The 16,539-nt window shown below is 51.8% G+C and overlaps 1 protein-coding gene across 1 annotated transcript in view; it reads right to left on the reverse strand.

The window, feature by feature from the left end:
• LOC142312723 (glutathione S-transferase P 1-like) overlaps positions 1-16,539 on the reverse strand; it is a 116,368-nt gene that overhangs the window by 14,043 nt on the left and 85,786 nt on the right. Inside the window, exons 2-4 of the mRNA XM_075351712.1 lie at positions 13,711-13,823; positions 6,218-6,305; positions 6,013-6,116 (exon numbers count right to left, since the gene is read on the reverse strand). Coding sequence (XP_075207827.1) covers positions 6,013-6,116; positions 6,218-6,305; positions 13,711-13,823 — 305 coding nt within the window. The remainder of the gene's footprint in view (positions 1-6,012; positions 6,117-6,217; positions 6,306-13,710; positions 13,824-16,539) is intronic.

Below are 16,539 nucleotides of genomic sequence, written 5' to 3' on the forward strand. Positions count from 1 at the left end.
CATCCGGGGGCCGCTCAACTTTACAATGGAAACGAAATTCCGGGACCACCCTGCCCCACTCCATGCCCCGAACTCCGATCCATCGAACAGTCGCCTGCACACGATCCAAACCCAGCTGTCGACCATTCGGGCGGACCTCCGCCCGACGGGCACCCCAAAATACGAAGGAGTGCCCCAAGATCCAGATCAGGCACTTCCCTATAACAAATAAAACAAAACGAAAATATCAAAACCAATAACAGCACAACCACCAACACATCAAAAAACACCCCTTTCCTCAAACCTTCCGCACGTAACCAAAGTCCCATGATGCTACAACAACTGCGGTCTCACATACCGCCGAAAACAAGAAGATTCCCATCTACCAATACGCTTTACCACCTCATCTCCAAGCCCCCAACGGGCTGCCTCCGTTGCTGCACCAATTCGGAATGAATGCGACCCGAATTCCTCCGGGCGCTCCCCCGCGTTACGTAGACTTAGCCGCAGCACCGCCACAAACTGAAACCTCGACAAAAACGACCCATTCAAATGCCGCAACAACGGGCCAGGTAAGCCTCCCCTCACGGCCATAAATCTCTCGACTAAACGCACAGGGCACAATTCCTCTCCTGGAACCGCATATAACACCACCAATCTACCACGGCCCAGCTGATCCATTTTTGACCGGCGAATCCGGCACTCCACCTGACTACTGCTCACTTGCACGTCCTCAAACATCAAACCACCACCCGTCACCCTGGACGGGCTCACCAGCTCGCCTATCCGGAACGCCCCATAAAAAGCGAGACCGAAAGCCGTTGTAAATAGAACCGTCTCGTACACAGACTCACAAATGCCGCTCAGGCCACCCACCATCCGTCTTAACAAACCAAACGATACAGGGCGCCTCTTGTCCCTCTCCCGTACGCCACGGCGAAAACCCCGCAAAGCCTGACGAACCCGAAAATCCTGTGAAACATCACGCTCCCCTCTCATTTTTAACCAAAATGCCACTGCCGACACCCGATGTGCCACAGCCGATGCCGATCGCCCGGCTGAAAAATCCGTACTCACCAATGACAACAAAGCCACCAAGTAATCCACGCTTTCCCCACCAAACATCAGACGCAACAACTCCTCCCATTCAGCCCACACCTTAGCATACCGGCACCAAGTCACCTCGGTCACCGAGTTCCGAATCAAGTCTGAGATCACCGCCTCACCAGATGCCACAAATCCTCGGGGCACTCCACTCCAACTTCGTCCGCCCACGGCAACAGCGCCCGAAACCTGCTGAACTGAAAACGAGACAAAGCATCAGCCACCTCGTTGTCAACACCCGGAACGTGCCTTGCCACTACCTGCACATTCAACTGCAGACATCTCAACACTAAATGCCGCAAATACACCACCACCGGCTCCGACTTAGCAGACAAGTTGTTAATCGCGTGCACCACCGCCTGGTTATCACAATGAAAACACACTTTCCTTCCGGCAAAGTGCGACCCCCATAGCTCCACTGCCACTACAATGGGGAATAGCTCTAACAGAGCCAAATTCCTAACCAAGCCGCTCTCCCGCCACGCCTGTGGCCACTGCCCGACACACCAATGACCTCTGAAGACAGCCCCAAACCCGGCCGACCCCGCCGCATCCGTAAACAGCTGCAACGCCCCGTTAGACGCCACCCTCTCCATCACCAGCGTCCGGCCGTTGAAATGCTGCAAAAATTGATCCCATACTTCCAAATCGTCCCTGATCGCCTTTGTGATCCGCACAAAATGCGCCGGCAACCGTACCCCGGCCGTCGCCGTCGCCAAACGCCTCGCAAACACTCTCCCCATTGGCACAATTCTGCAAGCAAAATTCAATTTTCCAAGCAAAGACTGCACCGCCTTAAGCCGCACCTTCTTCGCCGCTTTTACCCCTGACACTGCGGACCTCAAATCACGGACCTTCTCCGCCGGCAACCTGCATTCCATAGCAATGGTGTCAATTTCAATTCCCAGAAAACACATCACCGGCGCCGGGCCTTCCGTCTTATCCGGCGCCAAAGGAATCCCGAAACTGGCCGCAACTTTTTGCAACGCAAATAACAAACCCGCACAAACCATCGAACCCGCCGGCCCGACACACAGGAAATCATCCAAGTAATGAATGATGGACGTAAGCCCGGACACGTCCCGAACCACCCACTCAACAAACGAACTAAATGCCTCAAAGTACGAACACGAAATGGAACAGCCCATTGGCAAACAACGATCAACATAATAACTGCCATCCCACCAGCAACCCAACAAATGCTGACTATCTGGATGAACCGGTAACAACCGAAACGCTGCTTCCACATCCGCCTTTGCCATCAATGCACCCCGCCCCGCCGCCCTAACCATGTCCAACGCCTTATCGAACGACACATAATATACCGCCGACAACTCCGGCGCAATGCCATCATTCACCGATAACCCTTCCGGGTAAGACAAATGATGAATCAGCCGAAATTTATTCCGCTCCTTCTTTGGTACCACCCCCAACGGTGACACCACCAAATTCCCGCACGGCGGGGCGACATAAGGGCCGCCCATCCTGCCCAAAGCCACCTCCCTTTCCAGCTTCTCATCCACCACTTCCGGGTGATCCCGAGCGGAACGCAAATTACGATACGGCGGAACCGATGCATTAACAACCGACGGAATATGAAAACCATCCGAAAAACCAGAACTTAACAACGCCGCCGCCTCCTTGTCCGGATACCTATTTAAAAACGGAACCATCACTTCTACCTTCACCGGCGTCGTCCCTCTTACCAGCCCCATCACCAGCCTTTCCTTTTCCTTTTTTAAAACATTTGGACAAGCTATGTCCCCCCCCACATCCGGAGCATTCATGCTTAAAACGGCACGCCGCTCCAAACCTGCACTGCCCTTCATTGTACTGCCAACACAAACCTTTCTTGAAACTTGCCGGGGACCCGGCCCCCCCCGAACCCCCGGCGCCCCCCCGAAAGGGCTGAGCCGGTGCCGACATCAATCGCATCCATAAGGAAATATCCTTATGGTCCCAACGCATATCTGGCCGCAATGCCTTCCGCTGCCTAAATTGCTCGTCGTAGCGCAGCCACGCCAGTCCGCCATAAACTCGATAAGCCTCCCCTATCGCATCCATGTAGCCGAACAAAGCCGAACAATGCTCCGGCTCCTTCTCCCCGACCACGCTCGCCAAAATCGCAAATGCCTGTAGCCAGTTGGCAAAAGTCCGAGGAATAAGCCTATAACGGCGCTTTTCCTCCTCGTCCTTCTCCTTTTTGGAATCACTCGGCTTAACCCTATCCAAATTAAATTTCTCCAGGGGAAGCAGAGAAAATATCTCCACATATTCCCCTTTCCAAATTTTTTCCCGCACCTCCTTCTTTAAATGGGCCCCCAGCGGGCCCTCAAAACAAACATAAACTTCGCTTTTAGCCCTATCATCTAAGCGCACCACCTCATCCTCCTTCTCCTTTTCCTTCTCCTTTTCCTTCTCCTTTTCCTTCTCCTGTCCCCCCCCCCGTCTCACTCCCCCCTTCGCCCCCCCCTCTACTCGCACCCGCTCCGTCACCCCCCGTCGCCGCCGGGGCCCCTAAACCGGCTGCACCCACCCACGCCGCCACCGGCGCCTGGGCCCCCTCCCCCCCCCGCTCCCGAAGCCGCCGCCAGCCCCCGCAACAGCCCCAACAATTGACTCCACACTGCGAAACCAGCGGGCGCTGCCGTAGCCGCAGCCGCCCCCCCCCCCGAAGCCCCCCGCCAGCGCAGCCCCTGCCGCCTCCGCGGCCGTCTCACCCGACCGCCGCTCGGCGTCTCCCGAGACCGCCGCCTCGCTGTCCTCCGTCTGTCGTCCATCCGACTCCTCCGAACCGAAAGCCTCTTCCCCCTCCTCGCCGCTGGCCTCATCTTCCATCCGACATCCGGGGGGCGCCGCCGCAGCACCCCCCCCACCACGGCCGCCAGACAGGGCCGCCGCGTGGGCAGAGTCATCCCCGCTCCATCTCTTGCCCCGGGGTGACAACCCAGGAGACCGTCCTGTCCCCCGCGCCGGCACCCCGGGCCTCGACCTCTTGCGCCCGCCCCCCTGCCGACTGCAAGGGGCCTCTGGGCGCGGACGACCAGACGCCCGGCTCCGGATCTCAGCCGTCGTCGCCTCTGGCCCTCCTGGGCTATTGCAGGCCTCCATCCGCCGAGTCCTCCCGCTCCCACGGGAGACTGCCACATCCGGGGGCTGCACAGCGGTACTGAGTGACCCGGCGGTTGCCGCAGGGCTCCCGCCGTCACTCCTTCTCTCAGCCGCACCGGGGTCAGGCACCGCAGACCCCCCCCCGGCGCCGGACCTACCGCCACGTGCAGCCCCGCGGTCCCCCCGCCGACTGCAGGGGGATCTGCTGGCCTCTCTCCTGCGCCGAGCGCGCTCCCGGCCTGGAGCCGCTGCAGTCTCAGTAACTCCAGCCCGGAGGCCGGGACCGGAAGCAGGCCCCGTGCTGGCCACTCCCACCTCCCGACCGCCGCGGCTGGAACGAAGATTCCTCCCGCCGGCCTCTGCAGCAGCCAGACGCTGCTGCTGCGCTGCACTCTGCGGAGGGTCCCTGGAGGGGCTCTTACATCTCCTCCTCGCCCCCCCCCGCGCCCGGGGAATACCTGCGGGGGGGGCCGCGACTGGCGCCCGCCGCTGCTGGGGGGACGAGGGGCAAGCGCCGACGGGTTAACCCCGGCAGCCCTGATGTGGGTCTGCACTGCCAGGGGCCCGTGCGCTGCGACCGCTGCCTGAATCAGACGCTGGAGCTCCTGAAGATCTGCCATGGAGGTGCACGTGCAGATCGTTCGGCGTCCGGAAACAGAAGAGGAGGTAACTCCTTCCTCTCCCAGCTAACCCTTTCCCTGCTCCTCCTCTTCCTCCCCGGCTAAAACCATCCCCCAAAGCCATATTAGGCATATACCACTGTCCCTATTAACCCATCACTCCCTACCTCCCCCTTGGTCATGTCGCCCCTCCCCCCAAGTGGGTCCGTGGCTTTCTAACCACTCTAGTGGCTGCATGGGGATGGAGTGACCTGAAGCCACATGTAGGATTTTTGAGGACTTGTAGATAGAATGCCCTGGTCAGCAGAGTGCCCTAGCATACCAGACATTTAAAGCTGTGGACGCAGGAGAAGTGTGGGCCTGGAGAGGGATCCCCATAACGAACATGGGTACATAATGAAGGTTAAAGGGAACTGGAACTTTAGAGTCTGGTGGAGAAAGCCATGGGATAGAGGAAGCAACTCTATTGTGTTGGTCATCAGGATAGGCTCTGACTTTACTAGCTGTCATCACACTTAACATGTGACTGTTTCTCTATATCTGTTCCTATCTGCTTGTCAGTGGAGCTGTGTAACCCGAATATGTTATTCCATCTACTGTATGGCTGTGTACCCTTTTTGGCTGATAATCAAGTAAAGTTCATTTTTCTTTACTGTTAAAGTGTCTCCTGGCTCTATTTTCTCCATCCACCACATTAACACCATAGGAAATGCCAGAACATCACTACAAAGAAGGGACAGTAACATGTCTGTGTTAACCCCTGCATATCCCCAGCTATGTGCCCTTCACTGTCAACAGAGCGCCACCAGTCATGGCCACCACCACCCGTGAAACATCTAGCGGATCCCACCCATGCCCGGCATTCTGACTATACTGGATGTCACATATACAGCACCAAGAAAGTATTCAGAACATGACAATGGTAGTACAGAGCATTGTTTCCATATAAAACCGTAAAACAGAAGTGAGCATACAATCTCCTTTGTACTGTTGTCCGTATTACAATCCTGAAGATCTAGGTTCTGGCAAAACAAGTATTAGCCTTTTGTAGAGTCTTTAATATCCGGGTTAGGCATTGATTGGTGACATTTTGCTAGGATGTGCAGCAATGTTAGATTGGAAAAGGCTTGGCTCTTGGTAACCCTGCTGATTGCTATGACAGGCATTTCATTTTATGTAAATTCCATATTGCACATACATATTCAAAGAAGATCAGATATCCAAATTTCTGTCTCAAGTCCTCTACGCCATCATTCACCATGTCGATAAGTGCACTCTCCTCACTGTTGTTGCCGCTGAGCCCTTTGTGAATATTAATAACACGTTAAGCAGTGGAACATGAAGTAACATATAACAGATATAACACTCTAGAATACAATGTGCAGTGGACACTGAATTCTCACCATATATGCGGCCCAGGTATCTCAGGATGGCGTTGCTCTGATACAGAACAAAGTCTCCATGCTTAAGTCGAGGTAGTTGTCCAAAAACCTGAATGGCAAATTAAGTATTTTTCAGATGAAAAAAAACAGATTAAGTAACCACAGCTACAATAGATTTAACAACCTAAAGTGACCACAACCATAAATATCTAAAACCAGGTCTTATCTGTTTATTCTATTTTTATTAAAATGTAATAATTAAAAAATAAAATATTAGCTTTAATTGTGTGATGATGTATTTCATATTACATTGTCAGAGCTATGATTTCTAATACAGAACATCTTCTGCCTCCCTCCACAGAGCAATGGATTCAATTATTAAAGGCAACATGTCAAATCCCAAAACACTATTAATCTGACAATATAGGGTTAATTTGAAGGTCAATAGTGGTTTAAAATTATGTGGCCGCCGCACTGCAAGCCCAGGTGTCAGGAGGAAATTAACTTTATTCCTCCTGGCAGCCTCCGGATTTCAGTCATATGGGCGAAGACAGCGTGTTTTCAGTAACTGCTCAGTACACAGAGAAAGACAGCTGAAACCACACCCCTGTACTGACTGACAGCTGGCTTAGCACTGATGCACTGCAGAGCCTGCTGTCAATCAGTTCTGGGGTGTGCTTACAGAAGCCACTTTTTATGTGCTCAGTGGTGAATGGCGCTGCTTTGATTGCGGGAAGGAATAAAGCTCATTTCCTTCCAGTAACCTGGCTTTAAATGCAGTAGATGCACAGGTTTAGATTGCTACTAACCATTAGATTAACAACATATCTTCAGGCTAATAACATTGATGTAATAGCTCCAGAGCGGAATAAAACATTTTTTACATTTTTTTTTCTTTTAATTTTGTTTCTCCATTTCAGAGATAATAGCAATCAAGCTATTTGACACATAAGTTAATTTCTTTATAAGTCCAAGGGGGTGTTATCATACAGCTGTGAACTGCTTTTCCCTATATGACATATCCCAATGATAAGCAGGCAGCAACACTCAAAAGAAAGAAGAACATACCCCTACCATAGCTTAGAGATGATTTCCCAGTATGTGAGATGCATAAAGACAGACAGCACTGTTCTCCTGGTCCAACCTCCTGCATAAGTCAGTGTGAGGGGAGAGGCAGTGCAGGTGAGTTTAGCTTGTCACTTTACAAACCTTTCTATTGGCTCTCCTGAGTACTGAGTGTGTCAGTAATCACACTTACAGTCATATGAAAAAGTTTGGGCACCCCTATTAATGTTCACCTTTATTCTTTATAATTGGGTTTTTGCAACAGTTATTTCAGTTTCATGTATCTAATAACTGATGGATTTATTGTACTAACAGAAAATGTGTAATCCACATTTAAACAAAATTTGACCGGTGCAAAAGTATAGGCACCTCAACATAAAAGTGACATTAATATTTTGTAAATCCTCCTTTTGCAAAAATAACAGCCTCTAGTCGCTTCCTGTAGCTTTTAAGGAGTTCCTGGATCCTGGTTGAAGGTATATTTGACCATTCCTGTTTACAAAACAATTCCAGCTCAGTTAAGTTTGATGGTCGCCGACATGGACAGCATGCTTCAAATCATCCCACAGATGTTCAATGATATTCAGGTCTGGGGACTGGGATGGCCATTCCAGAACATTGTAATTGTTCCTCTGCATGAATGCCCGAGTAGATTTGGAACGGTGTTTTGGATCATTGTCTTGCTGAAATATCCATCCCCTGCGTAACTTCAACTTCGTCGCTGATTCTTGCACACTATTGTCAAGAATCTGCTGATACTGAGTCGAATCCATGCGACCTTCAACTTTAACAAGATTCCCGATGCCGACATTGGCCACACAGCCCCAAAGCACGATGGAACCTCCACCAAATTTTACTGTGGGTAGCAAGTGCTTTTCTTGGAATGCCGTGTTTATTTGCCTCCATGCATAACGCCTTTTTGTATGACCAAACAACTTAATCTTTGCTTCATCAGTCCACAGGACCATCTTCCAAAATGTAACTGGCTTGTCCAAATGTGCTTTTGCATACCTCAGGCAACTCTGTTTGTGGCGTGCTTGCAGAAACGGCTTCTTTCGCATCACTCTCCCATACAGCTTCTCCTTGTGCAAAGTGCGCTGTATTGTTGACCGATGCACATTGACACCATCTGCAGCAAGATGAAGCTGCAGGTCTTTGGAGGTGGTCTGTGGATTGTCCTTGACTGTTCTTACCATTCTTCTTCTCTGCCTTTCTGATATTTTTCTTGGCCTGCCACTTCTGGGCTTAACAAGAACTGTACCTGTGTTCTTCCATTTCCTTACTATGTTCCTCACAGTGGAAACTGACAGTTTAAATCTCTGACACAACTTTTTGTATCCTTCCCCTGAACAACTATGTTGAATAATCTTTGTTTTCAGATCATTTGAGAGTTGTTTTGAGGAGCCCATGATGCCATTCTTCATAGGAGATTCAAATAGGAGAACAACTGGCAAGTGGCCACCTTAAATACCTTTTCTCATGATTGGATACATCTGCCTATGAAGTTCAAAGCTCAATGAGGTTACAAAACCAATTTAGTGCTTTAGTAAGTCAGTAAAAAGTAGTTAGGAGTGTTCAAATCAAGAAATTGATAAGGGTGCCCATACTTTTGCACCGGTCAAATTTTGTTTAAATACGGATTGCATATTTTCTGTTAGTACAATAAACCTCATTTCAATACAGAAATATTACTCAGTCCAGCAGTTATTAGATATATGAAACTGAAATAGCTGTTGCAAAAACCCAAATTGTTATAAAGAAAAAAAGCTTAACATTAATAGGGGTGCCCAAACTTTTCCATACGACTGTATATCTGCTGCGCTCAAGCAACTTGTACTCTATCTGCAGGGAGATCAAATATGTCATTATATCACACACAGGAGTAACCTACCTGTTCTAGAATACTCCAATTTAAGATGTAATGCCAGCCTTCTCTTCTCTTACTGCACAGCTATTACAAATTGAGCACAACAGATAGAAGTGTGATACTGACACTTTGTGCTCTCATCGCCAGATGGGCAATGTGGGGAAGAGGTAGTACAGAAGAGGAGACACTGTTGGGAGAGGGGGAGAGCTGATAGAAGTGTTTGTAATCTGACACCGCTAAACTCAGCTGCTCTGCCTCTCCCCTCCTCAGAGACATTCTCTGAAAGGTGTTTGTCATCTGTGATTTCTAATCATCAAGGAGGTTAGACCAGGAAATCATGGCTGTATCTCACACATTGAGAAACTTGCCCTGATCTATGGTGGGGATGTGTTTATCTTTCCTGTGAACGTTGCTCTCTTTTATGATTGGTCATCATCATAAAAGGGAAAGAAGTACACACCCTGTTACGAGGGGGACCCGGGGAAGCGTGCCAAGATGGGAAATGGACAGCTTCCACCGGTCAAGGTCCACTGTGCGGTGTAAGGGACCGCTGCTATGGTCAGGAAAGAGTGAGCGGGTTGCTACTAGTGATCGTCTGGAACGTCACAGACGATCTATGTACACCGGTCCGCCTAACCCGTGAGGGTTGTATGGCTCGGGGCTTCTCGTACGGTGTACCTGTTGCACGGGGACGCACAGAGGTGCCTATGCACGTGTGCCAGCGGGAGTCACAGGATATGGCACGAGGGTAGCACAGAGGTGCCCACGCACGTGTGCTTTCAATAACCAAGTGAGTCCGGTGGAGACTCGAGGAGCTCACTTGGGACAGGAACACGGCCTGTTGAAGGAGATACTGCCGGAGCAGCAAGGCAGGAACACGGCCTGCAAACCAGGTGCTGCCTGAGCAGCAAGGGCAAAGCCCACGAAAGACAATGACGTCTGTACAGTGGCGTGGCAGCACGCTGCCAGACATCCAAACATAGAAGGACGGTCGCGCACCGCCATGATGGCAGGGGGAGCTTTTAAGGAGGTGTAGCTCCACCCAAGGGCGGGCGCGAGACGGGCGTGACTCAATCAGGGTTCGTGACGTCCTGGCCCAGCCAGTCAGGATTCAGCACATCACCAGCCTCGTCATGGGGCCGTGTGATATCAGTGAGCGAATCAGAAGACGTCACGTGGAGCACATGCTCATCCTCCTGCCTCTGGGTCATAAAGGCGGGATCCCCGGTTTCACAATGTGCAGAGACATGGGAAGTCTTGCTGCTTCCCTGAGCATCTATTCTTTGCACACTGCGCAACTTCCCAGAGCCTCCATGATGCTGAGCAGGAGAGCTCGTGGCAGGCAAGGGATGGGAGACCGCTCCATTCCCTGCAAGGGGAGAACCACTAGGTGTCACCCTTCTGCTGTGTCTCTGAGAAGGCAACTCCTGCAGACTGCACAGTCTCCCAGACCTTTGGTGCTGCTGAGCAGTAGGGCTCGTGGCCGACAAGGAATGGGGGACCACCTCATTCCTTGCAACAAGAGAGCCACGACGTGTAACATTACCCCCCCGTCTAGGGCCCCCCCCCTCGCCTGCGCCTGAAGGCCGCCACCAAACCTGGGGCGTGGACATGCTCCTCCAATTCCCAGGACCTATGCTCCGACCCACTCCACGAGGAAGTACCTCTTGCCCTGAACGATTTTTGTTTTAACCAACCTCGCTACTTCAGGGTTGTCGGACGAGGAGTCGGCCGTCGGCCACTAATCATGCCTGGCCTCTAGAACTCTGGTCCTTTTGGACCTGAAGAGGCCCACGACCTTGGAGGTATGGTCCCAGGAAAGTACATCATTCCGTAACCTAGGGGGAACGAGGGTCTGGCCAGGTGGCACCAGGTCTAGGGGAGTGGGTGACCCGGTGGTCCCGAGGTGTTCTTTACATGACCCTGCCCAGGACGAGATCTCCCCTGTTGTCCAGTTGAGTATCGGAGCATGCCGTTTCAACCAGGGGAGTCCTAGTAGGATCTCATCCGTCCCTTCTGGAAGCACCAGAAAGGACACCTGCTCATGGTGGCCTGGTGATACATCCATCCTGAGAGGGACGGTGATCTGGGTAATGGGTTTGGCAAGTAGGGACCCGTTGACTACCTGGACACTGATTGGTTTAGGCAACAGGACCAGGGGAACAGAGTACCTAGTTGCCAGGGAGGCTGAAATGAAATTGCCGTCAGCGCCAGTGTCTAAACAAGCCAGGGCAGGGAAGACAGTGGTGCCGAACTGCAACTGGGCGCTGAGGGTTAATTTAGAAGGAGAGGCAGCGTCTAGGGTTCCTCCTCTGATGGAAACCAGACTTTGTATCTTTTCCGATGGTTTTGAACATCGGGTAGCTACATGTCCCCTCTGCCCACAGGCAAAGCAAACGACCGGCGGCCGAGAGCCTGTGGTAGAGGAGACCACCTTGGAGACTTCCATGGGCTCCACAGAGTCATCAACAGAACTGGCTGGGAGACTGGTCTGGTGGGGAAGGAGAGTCAGAGGCTCTGTAGGCCAGGTAGACGTGGGTGCTGAAGAGACCTCGAGCCTCCGCTCCGCGTGGCGGATGTCTATGCGAGAAGCAAGCCATATCAAGGCCTCTAAGGTGGTCGGCACATCACGCGTGGCCAGTGCGTCTTTGACGAACCCTGCCAGACCCTCCCAGAACACAGGGACAAGGACTTTATCTGGCCAGTCCAGCTCTGCGGTGAGTGTCCTGTACTGCACCGCAAAGTCCCCGACTGAAGTGGACTTTTGCCGAAGGCGTAGGAGTCGCAGCGCGGAGTCGTGGGTGACTTGAGGCCCGAGGAACACCTTTCTCATGGCCTCAAGATAAACTGGAAGGTGATTCACCACCCGATCTCCGCGCTCCCACAACGGCGTGGACCATTTTAGCGCTCTCCCTGTGAGCAGGGACTGGACGAATGCTACTTTCGCCTTCTCAGTAGCATAAAGAGTGGCGGACATCTCCAAGTAGGTGGTAACCTGGTTTATGAAACCACGGCACTCGGAGCTGTCCCCGTTGAAGCGCTCTGGGAGCGCAAGGCGAGGCGACTTTCCGCTCAATTCCACAGCCTGAGTAGCCGCTTGGGTGGCGACTGTTGCTAGAGCAGCCTTATCGAGGGAAGACCGCTCCACTGCTGCCAATCGTGACTCCAACTGCTGCACATAACGCAGCAACTGCTGCTGCTCTTCCGCCATAGCCAGACCTTTGGCGCGACCGTAATGTTACGAGGGGGACCCGGGGAAGCGTGCCAAGATGGGAAATGGACAGCTTCCACCGGTCAAGGTCCACTGTGCGGTGTAAGGGACCGCTGCTATGGTCAGGAAAGAGTGAGCGGGTTGCTACTAGTGATCGTCTGGAACGTCACAGACGATCTATGTACACCGGTCCGCCCTAACCCGTGAGGGTTGTATGGCTCGGGGCTTCTCGTACGGTGTACCTGTTGCACGGGGACGCACAGAGGTGCCTACGCACGTGTGCCAGCGGGAGTCACAGGATATGGCACAAGGGTAGCACAGAGGTGCCCACGCACGTGTGCTTTCAATAACCAGGTGAGTCCGGTTGAGACTCGAGGAGCTCACCTGGGACAGGAACACGGCCTGTTGAAGGAGATACTGCCGGAGCAGCAAGGCAGGAACACGGCCTGCAAACCAGGTGCTGCCTGAGCAGCAAGGGCAAAGCCCACGAAAGACAATGACGTCTGTACAGTGGCGTGGCAGCACGCTGCCAGACATCCAAACATAGAAGGACGGTCGCGCACCGCCATGATGGCAGGGGGAGCTTTTAAGGAGGTGTAGCTCCACCCAAGGGCGGGCGCGAGACGGGCGTGACTCAATCAGGGTTCGTGACGTCCTGGCCCAGCCAGTCAGGATTCAGCACATCACCAGCCTCGTCATGGGGCCGTGTGATATCAGTGAGCGAATCAGAAGACGTCACGTGGAGCACATGCTCATCCTCCTGCCTCTGGGTCATAAAGGCGGGATCCCCGGTTTCACAATGTGCAGAGACATGGGAAGTCTTGCTGCTTCCCTGAGCATCTATTCTTTGCACACTGCGCAACTTCCCAGAGCCTCCATGATGCTGAGCAGGAGAGCTTGTGGCAGGCAAGGGATGGGAGACCGCTCCATTCCCTGCAAGGGGAGAACCACTAGGTGTTACCCTTCTACTGTGTCTCTGAGTAGGCAACTCCTGCAGACTGCACAGTCTCCCAGACCTTTGGTGCTGCTGAGCAGTAGGGCTTGTGGCCGACAAGGAATGGGGGACCACCTCATTCCTTGCAACAAGAGAGCCACGACGTGTAACACACCCCCATAAAAAAAGAAAAAAAAATGCTATTCCCTTTGGCAGAAACTATTCAGCATGAAAGATTTGGTGAAAGGTCATCTTTAACTCATCTATGACAAAATTTTTGATATTTTGCAGCCCCTACTACTACTATACTTGGTGGGGGGGTTCAGGTCTTGAGAACTCTCCAAAAGCCTATTATGAGAAGCAGAAGCATTCCATTTATTTTTAATTAGCAGTTGTATAGTCACGCAATTTAACAGTCATCATAGTCATAATCTCACCGCTTTCTTCTTTATGTCACTTTTTCCAGAAATCCAGTTTGCAATCTGCATTTCATCATCAGCCCATGAAACCCACTGATCAGCTTGCAAGAGTCTGATACCCTCAGCCCTTCCTGGAGAAAAAGTCAATCATTGAAATAACTCTTCAGTTTTACTTATTACAGCCATTAGTGGAGAAGTATTATACAAACAAGGACCTTTTCTAAACTCCTTAAACAGGACCTTTCATGTTAAACTGGCCTCATATTGGAATAGTGGCTGCAGGGCTGACTATTTTTTTTTTAGTTTTAAAATTCTTTCATTTTTTTAATTTCATCTGCCTGTACTGGGCATATTAGCTTGTAAAGGTTTGCTTATAATTTATGATTAGCCCAACAGGTCACTACCAAAGATTTGTCTCTGGTGAATGTACTTCTCCTGTATGTTGTTAACCAATCTTAGGCAAGCAGCGACATCCAGAGGTAAAAAAAAAAAAAAAGAACATGCCGTCACCGTAGCTTAGAACAGACTTTCTGTGTGTGAGACACATAATGACAGTCACCTCACTGATCTCACTGCAAAGCTGAGTGTGATTACAAAATGGCTGGAGCAGAGCTGAATGGGAGTACATACACTGTCAGCTTTCATCTCACAGCAGTCACTGTGAGGGAGGAATAGGACAGCAGAGCCGAGCTTTGTCTCATTACAAACATATCTGCAGCTGTAGCTCTCCTCTTGTGGGGCCCCGAGGTTCGGTGTCGGTGCAGCGGTGCATTACCTTCAGGGACTCCACGCGGCTGGATCTTGTCACAGGTAGGAAATCCTCTATTTTGATTGTCGTGACGCCACTCTCAGAATTGCGGTCAGTGGAGACCGCCACTGCAGGTTAGGGGTGCCTGGGGCTGATAGTAGGTGCAGTCAGTTGTAATAGCCTCCTGAGAGTGAGGCATGCCCCAGGGTCCCGTGTAGGTGTGTGGAACTACAAGTCGCAGAATGACTCACACGCACAAGCAGGATGTCTTTCAGGGGTTTTACTCACTGATCGTGGCAGGGTGAGTAACCCGGGCGTAGCTGGGATGAACCAGGCTGGAACCAGGTGTCCTTCAGGCTGACTGGTGAGGGTGGCTACCAACTCGCCTTCCTTAGCCCGTTGTGTTTTGGGGTAACCCCTGCTTGAAGACCTGCTGGGGTCGCCCAGGGAAGTTGCTGGTGCCTCTCTCCCCTTCTTTTTGTCACTCCGGCTGCTTGCCTCCTGTGAGCTATGGGCCCTCACTTTGGCTACGTGGCTGCGGACTCTGTGGTGTAGTCTTGGGGGTGTAAAGTGCCCCCTCATGCAGGTTTGGCAAAGGACAAGTGGATCTATCCCTGCACTGGGACCTGTTACCCGTTTGGGCCTGGTATCTCCCTGACAGTCTCCTTACTCTCCACTCCGTTGCTCTCTCTTTAGTCGTGGGTGGATTTCGGGCAGCACTCCCAGGTGACCGTTCTCCCCCGTCGGTAGTCACTGCGCGTACGTTGTCAGAATTGTGTAGAGCTACAGGGTCTGCTTCTGCCCTCCCTGAACTTCACCACTCAACTGTCTTCGGCTCACTCTTCCCTCCTCTCCTGTTCTTGCCTACGTCACCTAGCAACCAGGCTCTCTACCACACCCCTCGAGTGGAGATGGAGGCTTCGCCCCCTCCTGGGATCCCCAGGGGTCCTCTCAAAGGTAAATGTGTGAGACCTGATCACTATGCGCCTGTGTAGTCACACACCTCGGTCAGCCTTCTGGATTACCTGTTTTGTACTGTCCCCAGCATGGGTGCAGTACTCAGTGGTGCCTGACCAGGTCAGGGGCGCCACATTCCCCCTTAGTTATCACCAGCACGTCCTCGGGCTGCAAGACAACATTTTAAAATGCATAAAACAGTAAAACATGGTAAAACGTTTTAAAACCATCAGGTACCATACATCACCACCCTCCACCCACAAGTCCGTTAACCCACCCTAAACCCTCTCAGGCGGCAGGTCACCGGTTTCTTTTGGTAACCAGGTCTGGGCCATCAGCTTCCCCAGACCTTTCTTCCCATCTGCCTCTCCCGTTGGCTGCGCCTTCAGCCACTTCTGGCAGGATGTAGAGGCGGCTTTCATGGTCTGGTGGTTTCAGGGTATACCTGGCCTGGCGGAGCCGCGCCTTCAGCCTCTTCTGGCAGGATGTAGAGGCGGCCTCCACAGTTGGTGCTGACCAGGTACCCTCTTTGTGGTGGAGAGCCAGGCCCCATAAACAGGCGTGCTCCCTGGTAGTGGTTGTACCTCTGGGGTAACTATAAACACTGCGAAAGTTTGTGGCTATAGCCAGTTCATAGCCTTAAGGTTCATGGGTTAAAGTGCAAAAGGGTTTCTCACACAAGTTCATGTGGGCACGTGCTTAAACTTGAACGTTGCAAACTTCAAACTGCTGTAGTTTTCTTTACTTTTCTCTACTCCGTTCCACCAGGGCTTTTGCCTATTGGGCTTTGGCACCTGACATTTTCTATGTTTCTGTCGTCTGTTTCTTTTTCTGTATCTTCATCTTCTGTTGTTGAGATAGCAGGTTTACTGTAGGGATTTCTGGGGCAGGGTGTGACATCTAGTGCGTACCATCCGCGTTCTCCTTGGTGTTTGGTGAATTCTACTGAGTCTCCTATCTGTAGGTTTCTTCCTGGATGTCCTCTAGGTAAATGTGCTCTCACATCCCTTCTGTTCACAAAGATGCCCTCTTTTACACCAGGTGCTACTATAAAGCCATATCCAGACCTTAGACTGAAGTCTTCTACAACTCCTCGACAAAGTGGACCTCTGACCTGCGATTTGGCTCTTCTCAAGGACCGC

The sequence above is a fragment of the Anomaloglossus baeobatrachus genome, chromosome 5 (assembly GCF_048569485.1).
Source record: "Anomaloglossus baeobatrachus isolate aAnoBae1 chromosome 5, aAnoBae1.hap1, whole genome shotgun sequence".
NCBI lineage: Eukaryota > Metazoa > Chordata > Amphibia > Anura > Aromobatidae > Anomaloglossus > Anomaloglossus baeobatrachus.